General features: G+C 54.2%; 2 protein-coding genes across 6 annotated transcripts in view; one reads left to right on the top strand and one right to left on the bottom strand.

The window, feature by feature from the left end:
• The window catches only part of Drc1 (dynein regulatory complex subunit 1), a 54,991-nt gene extending 47,657 nt beyond the window's left edge, over positions 1 to 7,334 (top strand). The window contains exons 11-17 of the mRNA XM_023710905.1: positions 563 to 672; positions 1,816 to 1,905; positions 2,573 to 2,659; positions 4,051 to 4,328; positions 5,346 to 5,489; positions 5,740 to 5,842; positions 7,171 to 7,334. Of these exons, the coding sequence (XP_023566673.1) occupies positions 563 to 672; positions 1,816 to 1,905; positions 2,573 to 2,659; positions 4,051 to 4,328; positions 5,346 to 5,489; positions 5,740 to 5,842; positions 7,171 to 7,227 (869 nt within the window). The 3' untranslated portion in view covers positions 7,228 to 7,334. The remainder of the gene's footprint in view (positions 1 to 562; positions 673 to 1,815; positions 1,906 to 2,572; positions 2,660 to 4,050; positions 4,329 to 5,345; positions 5,490 to 5,739; positions 5,843 to 7,170) is intronic.
• A 1,173-nt stretch (positions 7,335 to 8,507) lies between these two features.
• Otof (otoferlin) overlaps positions 8,508 to 21,528 on the bottom strand; it is an 88,492-nt gene continuing 75,471 nt past the window's right edge. For 2 of the 5 annotated variants that reach the window (XM_004627432.1, XM_023710940.1), the window contains 21 exons: positions 21,317 to 21,478; positions 21,039 to 21,158; positions 20,427 to 20,588; positions 20,150 to 20,312; positions 19,518 to 19,588; positions 18,282 to 18,311; positions 17,831 to 17,962; positions 17,243 to 17,309; positions 16,215 to 16,351; positions 15,983 to 16,117; positions 15,660 to 15,797; positions 15,270 to 15,397; positions 15,002 to 15,172; positions 14,315 to 14,475; positions 13,545 to 13,687; positions 13,071 to 13,159; positions 11,664 to 11,762; positions 11,316 to 11,557; positions 10,650 to 10,828; positions 10,450 to 10,550; positions 8,593 to 8,831 (listed from right to left, as the gene is read on the bottom strand). In XM_004627432.1, the coding sequence (XP_004627489.1) occupies positions 8,651 to 8,831; positions 10,450 to 10,550; positions 10,650 to 10,828; positions 11,316 to 11,557; positions 11,664 to 11,762; positions 13,071 to 13,159; positions 13,545 to 13,687; positions 14,315 to 14,475; positions 15,002 to 15,172; positions 15,270 to 15,397; positions 15,660 to 15,797; positions 15,983 to 16,117; positions 16,215 to 16,351; positions 17,243 to 17,309; positions 17,831 to 17,962; positions 18,282 to 18,311; positions 19,518 to 19,588; positions 20,150 to 20,312; positions 20,427 to 20,588; positions 21,039 to 21,158; positions 21,317 to 21,478 (2,811 nt within the window). In that variant the 3' untranslated portion in view covers positions 8,593 to 8,650. Of the gene's footprint in view, positions 8,832 to 9,857; positions 10,043 to 10,449; positions 10,551 to 10,649; positions 10,829 to 11,315; positions 11,558 to 11,663; positions 11,763 to 13,070; positions 13,160 to 13,544; positions 13,688 to 14,314; positions 14,476 to 15,001; positions 15,173 to 15,269; positions 15,398 to 15,659; positions 15,798 to 15,982; positions 16,118 to 16,214; positions 16,352 to 17,242; positions 17,310 to 17,830; positions 17,963 to 18,281; positions 18,312 to 19,517; positions 19,649 to 20,149; positions 20,313 to 20,426; positions 20,589 to 21,038; positions 21,159 to 21,316; positions 21,479 to 21,528 lie in introns of those variants that run through there. The other 3 variants (XM_012513864.1, XM_004627431.1, XM_004627433.1) reach the window with 3 other exon arrangements.

The following is a 21,528-nucleotide window of genomic DNA, read 5'->3' as shown; positions in this document are numbered from 1 at the left end:
TTGTGGCTCATGCTGTCAGCAGCCAGGTATTGCTGATAGCATTCCTTTATGGGGCCAGGGATGTAGCTCAGTGGTGAAGCACCTGCCTGGCAAGCATGAGGTCGTGAGGTCATTGCTGGTACAAAACAAAAACAAAAAAATTTTTATGTGATAGCCACTTCTGTCTTTTTAGTGGGCTGCCTCTGATCTCTGCAGACTTAGAAACATGTAGTATGCTTGTTAAATTGTCTCTGAAATAAGAATAAATAGACTCAAGCTGTCCCTCCCAGTTCCTGGTTTATGCTGGATTTTGAGGGTGATCTTCAGACAGATGCAATTGGGAAAGCAGGGCATCACCGGCTGGCTGGGGCTGGCTGATTCTCCAGTCTCTGATTCTGCACCCTAAGCCCATGTGCTCCACATTGTAAGTGTCTTTAGCAGGCAGAGAGTGATTGATAAATTTTCTCTTTACCTTTTAAAGTCCCTCTGAGGCCACCTGACTATTGCTCAAAGTCACCAAGGCCAAGAACTTATCTTCTTTTTCTTTCTTTGCCTCTTTCCTCTCCATGACCTATCTGAGAAGAGGAGGAGGGAGAAGAGGCTGCCTCAAATCCAGAGTCTTACCTGGATCTGCCCAAGCAAATTTCATCAAAAACTACCAAAAGGATCCTGATGCTTCTGTGTGATGAGTCGGTGAGGCACTTCCTTGGGATATTTCTGAGGTTTCTGCGGGGGCCAGTGTGGTGCCCTGCATACCCTAGGAGGGACTTGAGGAGTGGGGTTAGGGTCAGCCTATACTTGTGGGGCAGGTGACAGAGAGGCTGTGCCCCACTGGGCCAGCTGGCACCAGCTCTTCCCCTAGGGGCTCAGCAGGTGGCTCCTGCTGACTGGACACGATACTCCTGAACTTCCTTATCCCTACCTGCCAACTGCTGTGGCCTTTCTCTGAGGGCTCAATTTGAAGTTCTTCCAGGTATCATAGGTGTCGGATATCTGTATTGTGCGTTGACAAAAAGGATTAGGCCAGCTACTCAGGGAGCTGAGACAAAAGGATTGCAAGTTTGAGGCCATCTTGGGAAATTTAAGGAGACCCTATGTCAGAATAAAAAATAAGAAGGGCTAAGGGATAGCCTGACACTCCCTGGGGTCAATCCCCAGTACCATGAAAGGGAACAAAAGCGCAAAGTGTTGAACTTGGAAAGTTAAATGTTGTATTGGAGCTGGGTTTGCTGGAGGTTGAATTGTTACCAAATAGGGCCAGTGTTTATTTAGGGGTCACAGTTCTTCAGTGGATGAAGAAGTGGACCAAGGCTCAGCAGCCTTTGATCCCTTGAGACAGCTGTGGCAGTCCTCTTCGCTGCAAAGGCTGGCTCTTGCCACTGGGGTCCTTCCTGTTTGCAAGCTTGATGTCAGCGGCTGCCTCCCCATCAAGGCCTCCTGCTCTCCCCAGCAACCGGCAGGCCTTGTCTTCTCATGCACCGTCCCTATCTATTTGCTGTGTATTGTGTCCTGACATGTTCATGCCTCATGCCATTCCTTCCACTCGTGCCTCCTGCTGGGTTCCATAACTGTTTGGGGATATGATGAATTGGGCACCTGAGGCTGGACCTGGTTTGGACTGCCGTGGAGACTGGTGTTTACCCCGTGGCTGTGAGAGAAGTGGAGACTGGCATTGTCCTTGGCCTTGCTCATTGGAACAGCTCTTATGCATCCTCTGGGGCCAGAGTTTCACCTAAGGGGGGTTCACTCTGTGGCATTGTTCCTGGAGACACACAGAGGGTAGCCTTGTTCCTGGAACCTGTCTCTGACTGGAGATTCCTTCTTTCTTCTCTTCAGGGTTTCCTCATAGAAAGCAAGCTGCTGAGCCTTCTCCTTCCTCTGGAGAAGACCGAGTGCTATCTGCTGAGGTTGGATGCCATCTTCTCAGTGAGTTCTACTGAACTGAGGGGACAAGGGGTGGGGGCAGGATGAGTAAATCCTGTCTCTCTTTCTGCATTGCTTTGGCCCTGATTGTAGATAGTGATCTGGAACTTTCTTGGGCTCACCATGATGATCTTTATCTTGCTCTCAGAAAAGAAATTGTCCTCAGCATCACTTAGATGTTTCCCATCTATGATCCTTCCTCACTGGCCTGTCTCTCTCTATCTCTCTGTCTCCATCTCTGTCTCTATCTCCATCTCTCTCTGACTCTGTCTCTCTCTGTCTCTATCTCTCTGTGTCTCTGTCGCTGTCTCTCTCTCTCTCTCTCTCTCTCTCTCTCTCTCTCTCATTCCTGGCCATGGCTTCAGGTTGTAAGTTCTCCTCTATACCAAAACTCAGATATAGTATGTGTTTTAACTCTCCCTTCAGCTCTCTTATGCTCCACAGATCTATGTGGGGCTGCTTCTGACTCGAAGCTTTGCCTCTCTGTTCTAATGTCCCCAGCTTTACTGTGGCTTCTGAGCGCTGGGCCAGTGCCCTCTATCCTGGGCTATGGCAGGCTCTAGGAAGGCCGAAGGGCTTGAGTTGAGCCTTTCACTCTGAGGAAATGAGACCCTTCAGCACGTGTCTGGCCTCTCTGACAGTGTCTGAACAGTCATCTTGTTTTTTCCAGGCCCTTGGAATCGAAAGTGAGGATGACTTGTATAAGCTGGTGAACTTCTTCTTCAAATATCAAGCCCACCATGGATCCTCCAGCCAGGTGAGATGAGGGGCAAGGAGTGTTTTCAGTTCTTCTGGAAGCCCCTAGAGGGCATTGCTGCCTTTGAATAATCCTAGGAAAGTGTGTGTGTGTGTGTGTGTGTGTGTGTGTGTGTGTTTCCTGAGCCCTCAGCACTGTAAGACCTGAACCCTCCATACTGTATGGATTTTGATTCCTAACACTTTCTTGAAAAGTGTAGTTCATTTGTACTACTGGGCATATATATTTTGAAACTGATTTCAGTAAGAGAATGAAATAGCAACTGTTCTGAAGAAGTCATGGTACTAAAAATTATTGCATCTTAACTTAAAATTTAAGAAGGGCCAGCCAGATAGCTCAGCGGACTAAAGCGCCTGCTTAGGCAGGCAGGGACCAGGTTCGATCCCCAGAGTGCTGTGCTGGCCCCACTCCCAGAGCACACTGAGCCCTCGACTGAGACTGGGCGTGGTGGCACATGCCTTTAATCCCAGGACTTGGGAGGCTGAAAATAGGAGGATCACTGTGAGTCCAACCTGTGTAGTGAGACCCTGTAGACCCTGTACTAAAATTATAAAAAAAGAATTTGAGTTTTACTTCTCAGGTTGGTAGAAAGCTAAACCTTTGATAGCACATAGGATTGTCACCTCCAAGTAAGGATAATGTAACAGTACGAATTACAAAGCTTTATATGCTTTATAGTTCTTGTAGAATTTTTTTCTATAGATAAATCTCAGTATAATTGCAATGTTGTATTTACTGTAGCTTTTTCATTTCTCAGATGAAATAGAATTTTCATTCTGTGTGATATAGCAGAAGACTGGAAACAACCTAAGTGTCCAACTATTTATTTATGTAATAGTAAATGATACTTTTACACACTTGGACACTGGGATAGTATGTGACTATATAAATAAAAAAGTAAAAAAAAAAATGCAAGACTACCCTGTATAGTAGTAGCATTTATGTAATAATGGGAAGGAAAAAGATTTCTGTATATATTTATATGTATATTTGCTTATACAGACATTCTCTTGGGCAGTATATATAAGAAAATGGATAACATTACTTTGCCTCAGGGAGGTAAACTGAATAAAGGCAAAAACAGAAGTAGGAGGAAGACTTTTAAAATTGAAACATTAAAGCAAAGTTTATTTTGTATTATGATTCAAAAGGATATGGATAGCTGGTAAGCTTCGATGACTACGTATCAAAACAGTGAATACCCGGAACCCAGGCTTAGAACGTTGTTGCTTGGCAGCCCTCCCCTACCTCCCCATCCAGCTTTCCCTATTTTGTCCTGGTGTAAATGTCTCCCTCTGCAAGTTCTTGGAACTTTCTTGTTCTCATCTCGTCTTCCCTTCACATGCTCATGCATTGTGTCCCCACCTGGTTACCCTTGCACCTTTCTCCAGACAAACCCCAGGGACGGCACAGGCACTGAGCGGTCAAGCCTGGCATCAGGGGTGGAGAGATTCAGCATGGCAACAGCAGTGGCGCAGAGCAGCCTTGAATCTGTCATCCCGAGAACCAGCCTGGCATCTGCGTCGGAGGCAGCAGAGCAGACTTCACTGGAGGGAGGAGATGGCGGAGAGCAGGAAGAGAAGGCAGCCCAGGCTCCTTCCAGGCTCATCCACCCTAACGATGTCCTCAAGGTCCTGGAGGCCTTCGTCATGGGTCTGAGGAAGTCCAGGTGGGCTGTGGGGCCAGAGAGCTTGTCTGAGACCTGGAGGGAGGGGAGCAGGCTGGAGCCAGGGACAGACTAGTGAGTAGTGAGTAAGGACATGACTTTGGGAAACTGAGGGACATAGTCATGAAATAAATGAGGTGTAGGAGTGATTTTCTCCTGTTTTGGTTCCTTCCTTCTTCCTTCCTTCTTCCTTCCTTCCTTCCTTCCTTCCTTCCTTCCTTCCTTCCTTCCTTCCACAAAAGTTTATTGTGGTCTGCCAGGCATAGCACCGTTTGATCAGAACAATGGCAGAAGCATGGCTGAGTACTACGTTGTAACAGGGCAAGAAGGAAGTAGCGTCTCTATTTGGTTGTCAGCGAGGTTATAGGGAAGAATGGCACAGGAATTGGGTGCTCCTAGGTCCGGGAGGAGGACCTGTGGGTTGGGGATCAGGTCAGAGCCCCTGCCTAATCTGGTGATCTTTGTCTCTGTCCCGGTGTCTGGAGCCAGGAGAGGATTTTCAGGGTGGGAGGAGTCACGATTTAACTTTTGTTCTAGAAGAATCTCTTTGAAGGCAGGGAGTGACTCAGGCTCTTGCGCTTGCCAGGGAAGCGCTTATTCCCCTGAGCCATCTCCCTGGCATGGCTACAGGGAGAGTAAGCTGTAGGCTTGTCAGGGTGGGAGGGTCAAGGGCACCCTAGAGGGGGTGGAAAGAAGGCTTCCCAATTGCACAGCTGCTTTGGATGAACTCAGGAAACAAAGGGAAGTGACAGTCAAGGTCAGTGGGTGGGGGCAGGTATGTGGATAAAACTCCAGCAATGTGTTACCAAGGTGACACAGGGCCTGCAAGGAACATGGACAATAAACGTAAGCTTTCTAAGCATCTGCCATGGTGTAATAAATAGCCCAGGACAGCTGAGTGGGGACTGGGTAGGTGGAAAGGCAGATGGTCTCTTGACTGTCATGAAGCACTGAGAGTGGCACTGTTTGGGGACTTGGGGTGTCAGGTGGAGATCATGACACTGGTGCTCATCCCTTCAGGGACTTTTGGGCACCACTGAAAGTGGGGAAGGATATGCGAGATGATTCAAAAGATTCCAAGTACTGGGAGGCTCTGTCCACCGTCATCCCCACTGCCAAGCAGAACCTGTGGGACACGTTCTACACAGCCCTGGAGCGATACCAGTGAGTGTGTGTCAAGGAGGATGGAGCCAGGCTCCCGCTTTTCACTTTCCCACCCTGCGCAGTCCTAGGGAGAGAAGTTGCCTTGTCGGGTGGGTGGCCAGTGCCTTCCTCATCCTCTTCCCCCTGGCCTGGGGGGAAGGCAAGGCTTCCATGGTCCTCTTCCACAGCCAGAGCAAAATCTCACAGGTCCCAGCCCCTACTTGGTGGTTGTTGAATTCTGTTGGCCTTTAACCCATTCTCTCACCCAAAGCCTTGTCCTGACCCAGCGGGCCAAGCTGCTGGTAGAGAATGAGTCCCTGGAGCAGCAGAATGCTGAACTACAGTCTCTCCTGCAGCAGTATCTGCACTCCAAGGTGAGCGGCAAGGTGCCTGGGTTGTGGCTGCACGCAGCGGACGAGCCCTTCCAGGTGGGCTGGGGCTGGGATGCAAAATCAGCCAGTCTCACCTCCGGTGTCAAAGTTGCTGGCAAGGCAGTGATGGTCACTGGCAGCGTTACTGCCCGGTGTCACTTCCTGAACTTCTTTCCCAGGCAGGTGGGCTGTGACCATGTCCCTTTGATGCCCATGCTTTGGTCCCACCCCTGTTAGGACCACTGTGCTTAAAGCGGTGCATAGCTGGCGGAATCCCTGTGTTTGTTTTCTCCTTGATCTGAACAACTACAGGTTAAGGGAGAGGCAGGAGCTGTTCTCTTATTTCATGAAAAGGAGAAACAAGACTCAAAGACTGGGGCTGGTGAGATGGCTCAGTGGTCTAAAGCACCTACTTAGAACAAGCTAAGCACAGGGACCGCGGTTCAATCCCCCAGCACCACATGCCAGCCAGCCCTGCCCCTTGGTGGGCTGAGCTGGCCATACATACACACAAAATAAATAAAACAAATAAATAAAATTAAAAAAAAAAAAGACTCAAAGACTTGGTGAGGCACCCAGGGCCCTGCATGCTTTCCAGCCCTTTGGCCAGCTTCCCTGGCCTTCTGGCCCCCACTAGTGGTCTCTCTAGCAATAGCTATGGCAGCTGCCCCACAGCCAGGCAGGAGGAGGAAGGAAAGTCCTCCATGACAGTGTGTGCTCTCCATGGCTAATATAGAATCCTGCACACATGTTGAGCTCATGGCTAGGAAAAGCATGCGCAACACAAACACCAGTTGCACATGGGTGAGGTGACTGAGGTGGCCACGTGTGGCCGTGGCTGGGTCCCAGGTGTCAAGCTACACATGAGTGGTGGATGAGGTGAACTTTGGCATTGTGTTGACCTCTTGGCCTGTGACAGGGCTCAGATATGTGTGGACCATATGGCCTTAACTTCCACAGACACTGCTGTGTACAAGGGGATGAGGAGGGGAGATAGGCAGGGGGAGACAGGAATCAGCGGAGTGAGGAGGAGAGAAGCTTAAGGGATTGTGTGGGTTGCTAGCTGGAGCCTAATTCACACAGAAAGGGGGGCGGGGTGAGGTGGCATCAGAAGGAAGCAGCTTTCAGCCCTCAGATGTGCTGTTTGGCTTTGGAGAGGCAATGGTTACCAGGGTTTAGAAATTGTGGGAGCGCTACATATGCACTTGACTTCCCCCCAGAGGACAAGAGGAGGAGAGCCTCGGGACAGGAAGCAACCTTCACACTAGTGGGACAGGAAGTGACCTTCACATTGGTGGAAAAGGAAGTGACCTTGACACTTTCTTTTCCAGATAAACTCTGAGCTGCAAGTTCCTCCGACTCAGGTGTTCCGAGTGCCCACCAAGTAGAAGTGGACCTGTGAGGCTGACGTGTATGAGCTGGTGCTGGAGACCAGAGCCCACCCTGGGTTTTCTGGAGCTATCATTCCAGACCTGTGGAAAGAAGGTGGCAAGAGGAGCCACCTGCCTCCTATAGTTCCTATTAAAGTCTTTTGAAACCAGAGGCAGAGTTTCTTTTAAGAGGCCAGGCCTGGTGAAATGGGAGCTCCTGCCCCTACCTGTGCACCACGAGTGAACTTGTGCCAGGTTCAGGTTGTGGTGTGTGACAGAGGTGGAGGCCAGCAGTGTGGGGTTTCCTTCTTGTTTCTCTGAGCAGCTGTTGCTATGGGTGGTGGAGACGGGAGCTCTGGGGTTTATGTAGTCTTCAACCTCCAGACTGGCCCCAGCTCTGAAGGGTTTTTCAGTGCTTTCAGGCCCCCGCATGAGCCCAGTGGTTCCCTCTGCACTGTGGGGGTGCTCCCCTTGTGGGCACACTGAGCAGCTGGCCCTGTGCTTGGGGCCCACCTTGAACCCTGGGCTACCACCAAGGGAAGAGTTTACCAACCTAGAGTGCCTGTGGACCCTGTACCCCACACCAGCAACTTCCATCTCACAAGGCCAACACAGACTTGTCAGCCCAGTGCTTGATTTATTTTATGAAGAGAAAAAAAAAAAAATCACACTCAAGCAAGGAAAAATGGCCAATAAGAACCTAGGCGCAGGCAGGGGACAGCTCACTGAGTGCAAAGTCCTGACTGCGGCAGTGGGGCAGTGGGGCTCAGGATTTGTTCTCCAGGGTCTGTCTGGGCTTGTGGGCACTCGCCCAGGCAGAGGATGCCCTGGGAAGTAGCAGAAACCCGCAGTTAGGTCCAAGATAGAGCTGAGCACATGCCGACAGGTGGCTGCCACAAGGAGGACTGGGAGGAGCGGGGCACAGCAGCTGGCTGCCCTCAGGGCTGGTGGTGAGTGCTGGCTCGGTGCTGCAGAGCTGACTGGTGGTGTGGCTCTGTCTTCAAGATGCCATCACAGGTGGGATAGTGAGGCCTTTTGCTTGTTTATTCTTTCAGAGCTCTGGATGCTGGCCCTAGTGTCTTGATTAATTTCATTAAAGCTTTATTCCTAGCCTACAAAGTCCAAAGGGCAGGCTTAGGGCAGCTTCTGCTGGAGCAGGGCTTGCAGGAGGGTGGAGCCTCAGCACCGTGTGGAGGAGAGGGGACCAGATCCAGGTCCCCACCCCTTCCCACACTCCCCAGCCCACAGGCAAGATCAGAAGGGCAGGACTGGGCAGGCAGCAGTCTGGGATGGCAGCCCAAGAGGTAGAAGGAGCTACCGACCCAAGGCTGAAGGTGGATGTGAGGCTCTTCAGGCTCTCAAGGCAGTGGGAAAAGAGTCCAGGCCACAGGGAGGGCAAACGCAGCAGGCCCTGGAGAGGTACTGGAGGGAGCAGGAACCTTCAGGCCCCTAGCAGCTTCTTGACCATGTATCCAGGAAGGCTGTAGAGGAACAGGGCCAGCATGAGCAGCCCCAGCAAGGCCAGCACGATCTTGATGATGAGCCACTTGTAGCGGGTGCAGATGAGATACTTGATGGACTTGAGTGGGTTGAGGAACCAGACGAAGGCAGTGTCGGGCCGGCTGGGGAGTGGAAAGGAGAGGTTCTGGTCACTAGCTGCCCCCTTGGGGCACCCATGCTCTGTCCTGCCAGTCCCCAGGGCACCCTGTCTCGGCCTTGGCCCCCAAAGCACTGAGCCTGGAGCCTGGGTTGTACCCATTTCTAAGCAGCAGATCTGCTTTGCATAAAGACCTATCCTCTCCATGGGGTTCTAGTGGTTGATTGCCCAGCACAGCAGGTCATTCTGATGGCCAGGAAGCCCCTGCACTTGGCAGGTCAGCGTTGCCCCATGTTGGGACATCAGGACATCAGTGCTGCATCTTCTGTCCCCTTTCCTGTGATGCTCATCATCTAGGCAGCTCTGGAGGGCAGTAACCCTCACTGTCCCACCACCATCAGAGTACGGGCCTCCTCTACTGTCTACACAGCTCCCCAGCCAAGAGCCTTACTCCGTGCTTTGGGTCACATAAACAGGTTTCATAAGACTGCCATGTACAAAGTTAAAGTCATTCAATATGTTTTTCCCATCTCCTGCCCTCCCCAGTGCTCGGGGAAGCTGGGCTGCATCAGAGTTCTGTATCAGTGAGGCAGTGTAGCCTGGCCTGGGGCACTTAGCTGATCCTTGAGACTGGAGCCAGCTCGCCACAGGAGGCCTCTCAAGGGGAGGAACGATTTCAGGATGTCCTGGGAAATCCCAGCCATACCCTCGCTCCTTTCCCTGTCCATATCTCAACTTAGATTACAGTTGGTAAATAATGCATATGGGAGAGGAGGCTGGGGTCCCTACTTATCTCACCCTGTTTGGGTGATCTTGGGTAAGCTACATCACTTCTCTGGCCCAACATGTAAAACTGTAAAGAAGCCAGTTCCTGCTCTGAGAGTCTGTGCTTCTGTCTTGAGAGTTTGAAAGCTGCTGTGTATGTTTGCATGGGCTTGTGTGTATGTGCATGTATGTGCATGTGTGTGCTTATGTGCACAGGTGGCTTCCACATGACAGCTGGCCTCCAGTCCTCAGACAGGAGGGAGAAGTACCAGACCCCAGAGCAGGGGGACTCAGGCCCCGACGATCTTCTTGGCCAGGTAGCCAGGCACAGAGTAGAGAAAGAGGGCGAACACGAGGAGTAGCAGCAGGAGCAGCAGCAGCTTGAGGAGCAGCCAGCGGTAAGTGTGCCACAGGAAGTAGCGGGCAGACTTGAGAGGGTTGAAGAACCAGATGAAGCTTGTGTCAGGCCGGCTGAAGCATCAGGAAGAGCAGAAGGGAGCACAGAGAAAGGGCGGGGAGGGGGGAGGGGGAGGGGCTGAGATGGTGAGGGCTGCGCAGGAGCAGTTCAGGTGCCTCCAGGCCCTTGAGGCCAGCTGGGGCCCTAGTGCTGCCAGGGAGCTGCTTGCCTCTGGCAAAAACTAGGAAGACCCTGTTTCCTCTGCTGGCTGGGCCTTTGCGGTGTCCCTGTTCTGATGGTTCATCCTCTATCAGAAAGGGAAGTGATGGGATTCAAGAATGGAGGGGGAGGCACCCCAGGCCACGAAGGTGTGGCCCTGAAGAAGCAGAGAGGGCACCTGGGGGAGGGGGCAGGAAGCCCCCCTTCCTGTTCTGTCCCCAAGAGCCACATGTCTGGAGGTTCAGGCAGGATCAGCACTCACTTGGGTTTCTCTAGGGGGTCAGGTTCATTACGGGCCAGGCCCACTGGATTCTTCTCTGCCTCCTCTGCTGTCAGTAAGTGCAGCTCAGCTTCCACCTTGCCCTGAAGAGGATAGTAAGGTCCCATTAGCCTGGCCAGGTGCCAAGCACTTGGCACCCCAGCTTGGCCCAGCCTCGCCCACTCCTGAGTAGGAGTGCCCACCGTGAGCTCAAACTCATCATTCTCATTTCGGGCCAGGAGGGGCCACCAGCCTTTGACGCGCTTCTGCTTGAAGATGGAGACCAGTGGCACGTCTACCTCCCCGGTGGCCATCTCCATGGTGCACTGCTTGGCTGTCTTTGCACCCCGGGGAAACCGATTCAGGTCCAGCTCAATGGCCCCTGTTGCGACCTAGGGTCAGCTCTCAGGCAATGTGACAGTAAGGACACCCCAGCCTCCCTGATGCCTAACTGGCTGAGAGTGGGCTGTCCCAGCACCCTCCCACCTCACTCCCTTCATCCCTGCCCTTCCAGGGATGTAGGGCATCCCTGGTCACCTGCTGGCTCCACTCTGTCAAAGTCCTGCTGGTCTCACAGACTTTTGGGATAAAGAATAGAGTTTGGGAGGGGTCTACTTTGCACAGGAGCAATCTGAGGCCTGGGGAGGGATGTCTCTTTAGGACGCCTTGCTGGTCCCTCTGAGGCATGTCTGAAGCACCTTGTCAGCTTCAGGTATGACATGCATGGGGGGCTCCTGGAGGTGGGATCCCCTTGGATCTCTGTCTGATGGACTAGGTGGGTCTGACACCCTGTATCTCCAAGTGAGCTCGCCCTGCCCCACCCCATCCTGCTCTCTGCTCTGGACCCCAGCCCCTGCCCCACTCTGCACCCAGGAAGTCGTCGGCAGAGAAGTGGTCAGCATCCCAGATCTGCAGGGTGAGTCGCGCGGGGATTTTGTACTCTGTCTCATCCCAGGAGAACATGGACTCCTTCTTGGAGATGACGATCCTCTCTTCCGCCGCCAGGTAGTCGAAGGGGAACAGGTAGCGCCAGTTGAAGTTGCCTTCTCCGGTGAGGGAGTGGTAATGTACATCCGTGTCCTGCTTGTCTTCCTGCTGGCCCTTCAGCCACCTGCCGGGTGCCACACACCTTTCAGACCTGTGGCTGCAAGCCAGGCGGCCTAAGCTCCCCCCCCATCCCCAAAGGTGGATGTGGCAGGCAGGGAGCGCTCACCCACCCCCGCACAAAAATGTCGCTGGACTTCTCCCCTGTGAAGAAGTCATCATCCTCCAGGACCACCTCATCTGTGTTCCACACGATGACACGGAGCTCATACCTGGCAGGGTCAGGACACCCAGTGGGCACCTCAGGCTGGGGGTTTCCCCAGAGTTCCAGGGCAAGAACAGGTAAGGGCTGGAGAGGAGAATCCCTGGGACTTGGGGTTGGCCCTGGGGCTGGGAGAGCCAATGGCAGCCATAGGGAAGCCTTGTCCCCATGGTCCCTAGCTAGATGAGCCAGCCCACCAGAAGTCACATGCTGCCTCTACTCCAGGTGGGCACACTCCTGAGCAGAGAAGCCAAGGCCAGGGAGAGCAGGGCCTGAGAGGCCAGCAGTTGGGCTCCCAATTTTATTGATACTTAAGGCCAGGAGCCTGCTATGGAAAACCTATAGGTTCTGGTTTCCTTCATGTCTTTATCTTCAAAGAGTGTTTCCCTCAAGATATAATTTAATTACAAATCTGGTAAGAATGAGGCTGTGTTGTCCATGAATGCGGATGGGGCCATAGCTCAGTGGAGTTACAGGACTAATGCTGGCCTGCAGGCCAGAATGAGCCGTGAGGTTCGGTTGCCCCCTTGTGGAAAAATTAGCAACAGCGGCTAGTTCAGGTAGAGTGACTGGGTAATTTTCCCCAGGAGATACAAAGGGAAATGTAGGGTCCTTGGTTACAACATCACCAAGAAATTCAGAATGGAGTGCTAGGGTATGAAACAAGAATAGGACCCACCAACAAGATGGCTTCATATGCCCAGGAAAGCTGGCCCTGAGCCAGGGACTAGGTGGGAGGGTATCAGACAGAGTGGGCCAAGACCCATCCTGCCACTTTGGAGAGGGGAAGGCTGAGAACCAAGAAGGTGAAGTGACCTGGTCCGGGCCAACCAGGAAGCTGGGGTTTGGCTGTTGATGTGGGCTCTTCCCACTCCACCTTTTCCTGCCTATTTCATCAGTAGGTACTTGAAGAAAACCTGGCAGATCCTATCACTGGGCTGGGGAGCACGCCCTCCGGGGCTCTGTCCCTGTGTGAGTTTACAGGCAGGCATGCCTGCAGGTGCCCTGGACAGGGCTATGTGTGGGGAAGCACAGGAGCAGGAGAGAGGCTACATGCGGGTGCCTCTGCATGCTGGCTCATGTCCCCACCCACCACAGAGTGCAGGGTGTACCCTTGCCTTTGCAAATGGGGACTTGCCAGGGCAGGTGCTGTAACACATAGATCGATCTGTTTCTCCCCCAGGAGGCTTGGCCACATCTGGGACTTAGGGCATAGTGACAGGCAAGGTCATCTGGGCCCGTGATCCCTACTGTGGGACTGGGCTGGACTGTGGGTGGGGCGGGGTAGGAGGGAGCAGCACTGGGCCCAGCAGCTCACTTCTTGGGCTTCCGGGGGGAGATGTCCAGAGGTGTCCCAGGGGCCGGCATATCCATGGGGAACATGTCCACCCACAGCTCCAGGCGACCCTGAGGAAATGAAGGGTATGACCGATGCCCCAAGGACTTCTCCCCTGCTCTGGGAAGGACAGCTGTCTTCATCCTTCCAACCCATGTTCTGTGATGGACCCATGTTGCCAATTTCCACCTTTGGATGCCAGAAATTTCTACCATATCAACAGCCAGTCACAGCTTCTGAGGGTGAAAACCCAGGTCTCCAGTCACTGAGGTAATTCTCACTCAGAACAAAGATACTTGTCATGGAAGGTGGCCTTGGCAGGGAGATGTCTGCCAGACTGGGGAGTGAAACAGGAATACAGGGAATGGTGTGAAGCCCCTTTTCTGCCTCTGTGGAACCTAGGTTCTGAGTCCATGATTCCTAATTACCCAGGAATCCTGGCCAGGCAAGTGTCACCTGCTCAATGCCCGGCTTGTCTGGGTTCAGCAGCGGCCTGGTCTCCACATGTTCTGGCACCAGGCGGCAGCCTGCTCGGGGGATGTCCTCCCAGTGCCTCAGCGCAGACAGGGCCACGTGCTCGTCTGTGGACTTCCTCTGACCTGTGGTGCCAGTGTATCAGTGATGCACATGAATTCCCCAGAACCAGGAGGCCTATGCTGAGGACAGGGACTCAGAGACAAAGCCCCCAGCCATCACCTCTCCATTTTACCATGGGGAAACTGAGTCACAGGGAAGCAGTGGCTTGCACAAGGAAGACCTCAGCTGTCCTACAGAGCCCAGAGAAATCTGTGTGCTTTGGCTTCCCTGCTTAGATAAGCTGAGCTAAGAATCCTGTGTGATTTCCTCAGGGAAGGTATTGGCACAAGCTCCCTAGCTCAGTCACCTCTACATCACCGGAAGTGCCTCATGGGGAGAGCACAGGGTTTGGAGCCAGAAGGACCTGGGCTGGTGGTTCTAAAGCCACGTGATCTCAGCAAGTCACTGAACTCACTGGATCTGTTTGAGAATCTGCAAAATGGATTAACTCATCTGCCCCGCAGGGATGAAGGAGGAGAGAAGATGGGGTGAAGCCAGGGTCACACAGCCTGGGCAGACAGGAGGGGGCTCTGGGGTGAGAGCCACAGGGTTTCCAAGTCTAGGCCAAGGCCAGGCCTTGAACACCTCTGGGCCCTCCCAGACTCTGAATCCCTGCAGAGGGCCTGGCTGGCTCAGCCAGTGTCTATTACCGTTCTCGTCCTCGATCTCCGAGGGCCCAGTGAAGACGCGGTTGGCCACCTTCACTCTCCCTGGGGGCCCAAAGTGGGGCCCATCCACTTTGCCTTCTTTGCAGAGGCGGGTCAGGATCTGGCTGGGCTTCATGGGGTCCCTCCAGATATTGTAGCCGTGTCTGTGGGAGGCGACACACAGCCTGAATGGCTCTGGTGGAGGCCAGACCATATGTGGGTGGCAGATGGTTCTCACCAGGTCTCAAACTATTGCGCTGGATCTGCAGGTGGGCCTGTGACCCTGAGGCTGCTGGAGGCTGGCCCTGCTTACACAGCTGTGGCTCACATGTTCAGCGTCTCCCAGCCACTCACCCACTCCTCAGGAACCCCAGAGATTCCCAGGAGGAAACCAGTAACAGAGAGGATAAGGGACTAAGTCAGGGTCACACAGCCTGAGTGGCAAAAGTTGGCTCAGACGCCCCCTAATGGCCTTTTCTTCTTTGCCCCTCTGCCCCACACCACCCCTGTGTGTATCCTGAAGAATGTGGTCAGTTTGTAGGGCCAGAGGCCTGGACCAGGATAGAAACCATATGTTGACGTCTCCAAATTGTCACCTCTAAATCTCGTTCTAGGGTCACAGTGCAGAAGTGCATCAGTCAGGCCTCCTTCCTGCCTCTTGCCCCCAGGGCTTCATCCCACCCCTCTCACATGGAGTAGGTCTGCGCAATGCCACATGTGGCACGGTGTTTGCTGTAGAAGCGGTTCTCCAGGTCAATCTTGGTTTCCCCAATGAGGTCGTCCGTGCCTACCAGATCCCAGTCATACACTGCCACCGTCAGCATGGACTCCATAGGGAAGGAGGCCTCGATGTCAAAGGACCTGGCAAGTGGGAGTCAGGCTTTCAGGCTGGGATGGGGCAGGAAGTGGCCTGGCTGGGAAGTGGAGGCAGGGGAGGCAGGGCGCCAAGAGGCCTTACTTCCCGAAGACGGGGTTGAGCTGCTTGGAGATGTAGTTCTCCTTGTCCCGGATGTCGGTCTTGCCTAGCCGGATGGCAATGTAGGGATCAGCTTTGCCATTGATGTCAGCAGGGTGTAGATCTGTGGCCTGAGGTAGGGACGGTGCTTCCTGAGCAGACTTCCCCAAGTGTCCCTGCCCTCTTCCTGCGGGTCCCATGGTGAAAGGTTGGGGCAGGAGCACTGGGCCAGCGTCAGGAGATTGCTGTATGGCCCTAGATGCATGCTGACCCTTTCTCCTCTAGACCAGATGACTCCTTGGTGCCTCCCAGCCTGGGACTCGGGTTGCAGCTGCTGCGGCCTCTCTTGAGCAGGAAGGGAGACCTGCAGGGGGCCTTTAGGGGGAGTCTCACCCGGACCACATAGACTCGGACCAGCACATTGATGGGATCATTGCTTGGGATGCCCTGGAACATGCCGAAGGTGGGATCGTAGCCGGCTTCCCTGGAGATGTCCTCTGGGAGTGGCACTTTGTAGACACAGAGAGAACCCTGGGGCGAGGCAGGGTCATCAGGTTGCAGGCTGGCTGGGCACAGGCTGCTGTGGCATTCCCGACCCTAATAGCACCCAAAGGTCTGGACTTCGTTGTGGCAGCTTCTGGCTCAAGGGGAGTCCCAGGGGATCTGGAGTGGCCGGGGCAGTGCTGCGAGGGGGCACAGAGCAGGGCAGCGCTGACCTTGAACCGGCCCACGATGCGCTCCTCCTCAGTCGAGCCATCCTCATCGTCACCTGTCTTGCCCCGCAGCAGGTTGAATGTATGCAGCCAGTCCTCAAAGTTGTCAAACTCAGACTCCAGCTCCTTGGAGTACACCTGAGCCACACCAGGTCACCTCAGGGGCTGGTCGCCTGTCCTGCCTGTCTGCTGCCTCCCGCCCTCTTCCCCAGTAGGGTCAGCTCCCAACCCCCACCTTGAGCTCATCGATCTTGGGTTTCTTCTTCTCAGGGGCCTCAGACCCCTGGCCAGGGTTGGGGCTCTGGGTTCTTTTCTTCTTCTCTTCCTTCATGGCCCTTGCCTTCTCCTTGCCCTTCATCGGCCCCTTCAGGCCTAGGCAGAAGCAGAAAAGGAGGCCCCAGTCAGCTTCTTAGAAAGTGGACAGAAATGATAGGAGCAGGCAGGCCCAAGGTGGTGACCCCGCTTCACCACTCATTTACGTCGCTATTTGACTTCTTGAGTCTCACTGTACACAACTGCCAAATGCAGACAACAGTCATTCCAGGGAGTATACATGGGGACTGGTGGCCTGTCCTCCAAGAAAGGGGGGCAGGGAAGAGCCTGGAGCAGATGGCCCAGGCTGAGCAGCCCTGTGCTGGCTCCCCCTCCGCTGTTGCTGCATGTTGTCTGTTCACAGCATTGACAGCCTATTCAGTGAGCATGTCCCAACCTGCCTCCAGCAGAGCGCAGGTAGGCGTACCATTGGCTTTAGGAGGGCTACTCTGATGGAGTAAGCTAGGGAAATGTTTTATGTAGTATTTTGCAAAAAGATTTCGAACTTGGGGCCTTGCGCTTGGCAGGCAGGCGCTTATGTCACTGATCTATATCCCCAGTCCCACTGAAGAGATTTATAATAATACACAGATACTAAATGCTCTGAGAAGTCCTGCAATAAAAAGACCCAGTTAGACCATCTCTCACTGAACTGATTTGACCATAGAACTCTCTCTTCTCCCCAAAAAGGCTACTAATACTATTCTATGGGAGAAGGCTGGGCAGGATGGGCTGTGAGGTCCCTTATAGTGCTAATATTCTGCAACTATGAATGTCAGCCCATTGCTGGGCTTGCCTTAGCCTGCACCCTTGGCACGCTAGGACTCCCACAAGTCTGCATCAGGCTCTGCAGCTGTAAGGGCTGCCAGGAGGGGCACAGGGAGCAGTGCAAGGTGGCAGGGAAGCTGGTCACCTGGGAGAGGCAAGCGGAGTGTCCAGAGTAGAACTTACCCTCGGTATTGTCAGCCTCCTCCTTCTCTTCCAAGTCAGCTCCTGAGGTCTCTTGCTGGCGAAGTTGCTGTCAAAAGATGAGAGGGTTTCCCTGACTCCCTAGGCCTGAATCTTCCTTTCACGTCACAGTCAGTCCCGTAGGTTAACTGTCCTCAGCACGGCCTTTCTGCCCAGAGCTGGTCTAACTAGGTCTCTTCATTGCAGGACTTCTCAGAGCTCTTAGTATGCATATATTATTATAAATCTCTATTTAGAGGGGCCAGGATATAGATCAGTGCCTGGGGGCTTTGAGGCAGGGTGTGGCAGCTTGTCTTTGGGCTCCCACAGTGCCTCCTGCAGCCATGCCCACTTCTCACAGACTCCAAACACATTTGTGGGAGAATCAATGAGGACAGGAGGAAGCACCGGGGAAGGCAGATGGGACCACTAGCCTGGAAAAGGGGAGTCCTGAGCTGGAGCCTCAAGGGGGCAAGGCCAGAAAGAGCAGCTCAGGGGCAGTGGGAGGGAGCTGGGAAGAAGGGGGAGAGCACAGTGCTGCTGTCCCCTCCTCAGTCCTGTCCCCTGGCTCCAACCATGCCTGGGCCTCACCTCCTTCATGGTGTCAATGGAGGCGAAGTATTTGGACCACCAGTCCAGCATGCTCTCATCTGGTTCCTCTTCTTCAAGCTCCTCTGCGATACCCTTTTTCTTTTTCTTCTTCTTCTCCTTGTCCTCCTCAGCCTGAGGGTTGGCTGGGTCTACAATCCTGCAGGTCCCTGTGCTTGGGACCCTATCCCAGAACCCTGGGCAATCCTGAGGACCTCAACCCACTCTGGGCTCCATGATGCTCTGTGGGTCCACCAATGTCAAAGGGGGACAGAGGGCCTTGTTTTGGAGAGAAGGGTGCAGGCCTTGTGAGGGTCATCTCCTGAGGCACCAGGCAAGGCAGGATTTGTGCCCAGGGGCAAAGGATGGTTCAATCCCTGCAGTTAGGCCTCCTGACATGATACTCAGTGTCAATATAGAGTTCCCAGGATCCCTGCATGACCCCCACACTCACCACATCCACCTTGATAACAGCATCAGAAGTCTGCAGAGGGGAACCAAGGAGACAGAACAGGATCAGCCAGTGAGGGTGCAAGGGACAGCCCAGCCCGGGGGTGTGGAGAATGGATGGGAGCTGAGAGGGTGCATGCAGGGATGTCTTGGCACTAGCAAGAGCACACTGCATGGTAAGACTACCACAGGCCCACATTAAGAGCTTCTGCCAATCCCTTAGGCCTCCTGGGGCCATGGTTCTCAGCCCTGGCTGGATGCATGTTAGAGTGATCCAGGGCTTTTAACCAGTGATCAGTTTGGGCACCAGTGCGTATACAAGAAGGCCCGGAGTGTGGCGTGCTTTTAGGCTCTGTGATGATTTCCAAGAGCAGGCAGGTCAGGAAGGAAGGGGGACATGGCATACAGGAGGTCAGGAATATTGGTCAAATAAGATCAGCCTCCATGCTGTGCTCCCTGAGCAGGGCAGTTCAGTAATAATCAAGTCAGGGCACACACAGCTGAGTGGTGGAATGGGACCCTGGCCTGACTGCCACACACCAGCACAAGGCCCAGGGGACACCAACACAGCTCAAGCCAGCCATCCTGTCTTGTGCTCTGGGCAGTGCAGAATGAGGAGGAACAGGCTGGTCAGGCAGTGGGTTAGGAGGCCAAGGGGGCTTGGGGTCTCCTGATATAGCCCCAGTAGGGAACCTCCCTGGCAGTGCCATCCAGGGATGTTTGTAGCAGGCCTCTGTTCCCCTTTCCCAAGAGACATGGTCAGGGCCAACTGTGCTTGCTAGTCAGTCCCTCTAGAGGTCAAAGGAGGCCCCTTTCCAGCCCTCAGCAGTGACTGAACCTCAAGGCACCTGTTCCAGGATAGCCTGCCTGCCCTCTCCTATGTGTCTCCCTCTGACAAATAAATAGCCCTAGACTTAAAGCCTAGAGGAATAAAACCTTTCTAGAGGAATGTGAAAATTCTTTCATCCAGTCCCATGGGGTGTCACTCAGGAGTGGCAGGGCTGGAAAGCCTGGATCAGGACCTGGGTCCTCTCCCAAGCAGTCTATCACCTAAGGTGTCATTTGCTGGAGTATAAATGCCTGTAGACTCTGGCTACCGATGCACACAGGTGCACACATGCACACCAGGCCAGTGTGAATGTGTACTCTGGCTTTGTCAAAGGGAGAGTGACTTAGTGCTGTTCTCTCAGGTGGACCGGCCTGGCTCACTGGCCTGCATGGGGCTGACCCTTTGCCTTACCGAGTCCAGCTTCACCATGGTCTCTAGTTTCTTGACGGGTACCTCTGGTTCCATGCTCACCACGACCTCTCCTGGGGGGTGAGAGGAGAGACTCCCATTGCACAGCCCATGGCAGCCCTGGAGAAGCCTGACTGGACAGAGAGACAGACAGACAGGCAGACAGAGCAAGGAGGAGCAGGAGCAACAGTGAATCAGGAAGAGTGAGGCCCAAAGCTGATTCTGGGATTTTCTGAGGAGAAGGAAGGGGAGGGGACAGTCAGTTGAGGGGGTACAGTTGGGTCCAAGGAAAGAGAAAGTGAGCCAGACATGAGAATGAGCCATTGTAGGGCCATACAGTGGAGCATACAGGATGGGGGGGGGGGAGAGACAGGATAGGGGCTTCTCCTTCACCCAGTGGAGGAGGCCATCTCCCCTTAGGCCCCATGAGTGCCTTTTCCGCAGGGACCCTCATTAGTTCCAGTATGAGGGTAGCCTGCCTCAGCTCCAAGATACAGGTCTACCTCCCTGTTGTCCCAACAACCCCACAAGATGCCCCATAGATGCCCCAGCTCCAGGCTGCTTGCACTGGGCCTGTTTGCTGGAGCACTTCTGGGGGCTGAGTGGAGCCAGGCCTGGGCTCTGGGTGGCTGTACCAGTGGTGTTCCAGTTGGGAGCTGAGCGGTCTGGGGGCCGGTAGATGAAGCGGCGCAGGGAGCTGACGGCATGGGAGCCCACCAGGGTGTAGCGGCCGAAGGCCCGGCAGTCTACCACGCGGATGTTCAAGGGCGGGTGCAGCAGCTCATTTTCTGGGAGGTCCTGGGATGTTGGTGGCATGGAGCCTGAGCCTCACGGAAGGATCAGAAGACCCTGGCCTCTCAGGCCATGCAGGCCACACCCACTCTGCCCAGCTCTGCCTGGGCCTGTACTCACCACTTCAAACCACTTGACCAGGGTGTTGAAGTTGGGGTTCTTCTTGTAGTTGTGGATCAGGGATGACTGCACTCCCTTCCCTGCACATTCGATGTCTACCCGTGGCCGATCTACCTGAGCCAGGTTCACCCGCTTCAGTTCTCGCAGGCCCCAGAACAGCACCTGGGAGAGGGTGGGGGAAAAGGGGTGCCACTCAGGTGGGAGCACAGTGGGTGGGCTGGGGCCCCTGAGGAGGGGAGTCGGAAAGAGCACAGATTTTAGGGGGTGGAGAGGGAGCCAGAACCAACTGGTTATCTCAAGAGACTGAGAAACAAGCTTGGGGTAGGAGTGAGGGGCAGAAGCCTGGAGCAGACAGAACTGAGGATGGTCCTGGACACAGCAGTGAGACAGTCAGACGGGGACAGGCACCAGCCGGGGTGGGGCCCTGGGTCTTCTATGAGCTCTGGGGTGACCATGGGCAAGCCATTTCCCCTCCTGGTCTCTCAGTCTCCTTATCTGAAAGTAAAGAGTGGGCTGAGGAGGTGGGAGGAGCACACTGGCCCTTGAAGGAGAGAAAGCTGGGCAGGAGACACAAGACAGGGACAGAAAGGGTTGCATAGGACCTTCGCGCACCTCCACGCGGTACTTGCTCAGCACAGGCCGGATGCCCACAGGCACAGGCATGATGGGCCCTCGGTCCACATCCATTGGGCCATTGATGGGGGGCAGGTCAGCCTTTCCTGCTGGCCCGATCTGGGAAGCAGGGGTCACAGGTCACACATTGGGGATCTGTGTTTGTCATGAGATCAGGGGAGACACAGAAGCCAAACAAAGGCCCAGTTTGGGCTCACTGGCCCCCTACAGAGTGAGTAGGAGACAGGCCCAAACAAATGCCCCTTCCATGCTCCCACCTGCAGAAGCTCAAAGGCAGCCAGCAGGTCTCCAGCCGTGGCATTGCCACGGTAAATCTGGTAGTACTCAAGCTGGGGCGGGAAGCGGGGTGGGCAGTATGCCTCATCTGCCATCTTTACCAGGGGCTTGGCGAAGGTCCGGCCCATGAAGTCGGCTTTGCCCTGCACAACAAACAACCCAGGTGGCCTCAGGCACCTCAGGCTGTTTACCA

Source organism: Octodon degus, unplaced genomic scaffold (genome assembly GCF_000260255.1).
Source record: "Octodon degus isolate 3935 unplaced genomic scaffold, OctDeg1.0 scaffold00019, whole genome shotgun sequence".
In the NCBI taxonomy this organism is placed as follows: domain Eukaryota; kingdom Metazoa; phylum Chordata; class Mammalia; order Rodentia; family Octodontidae; genus Octodon; species Octodon degus.
The sequence above is the reverse complement of the archived record's forward strand: the minus strand, read 5'-3'. Positions and strand labels throughout refer to the sequence as shown.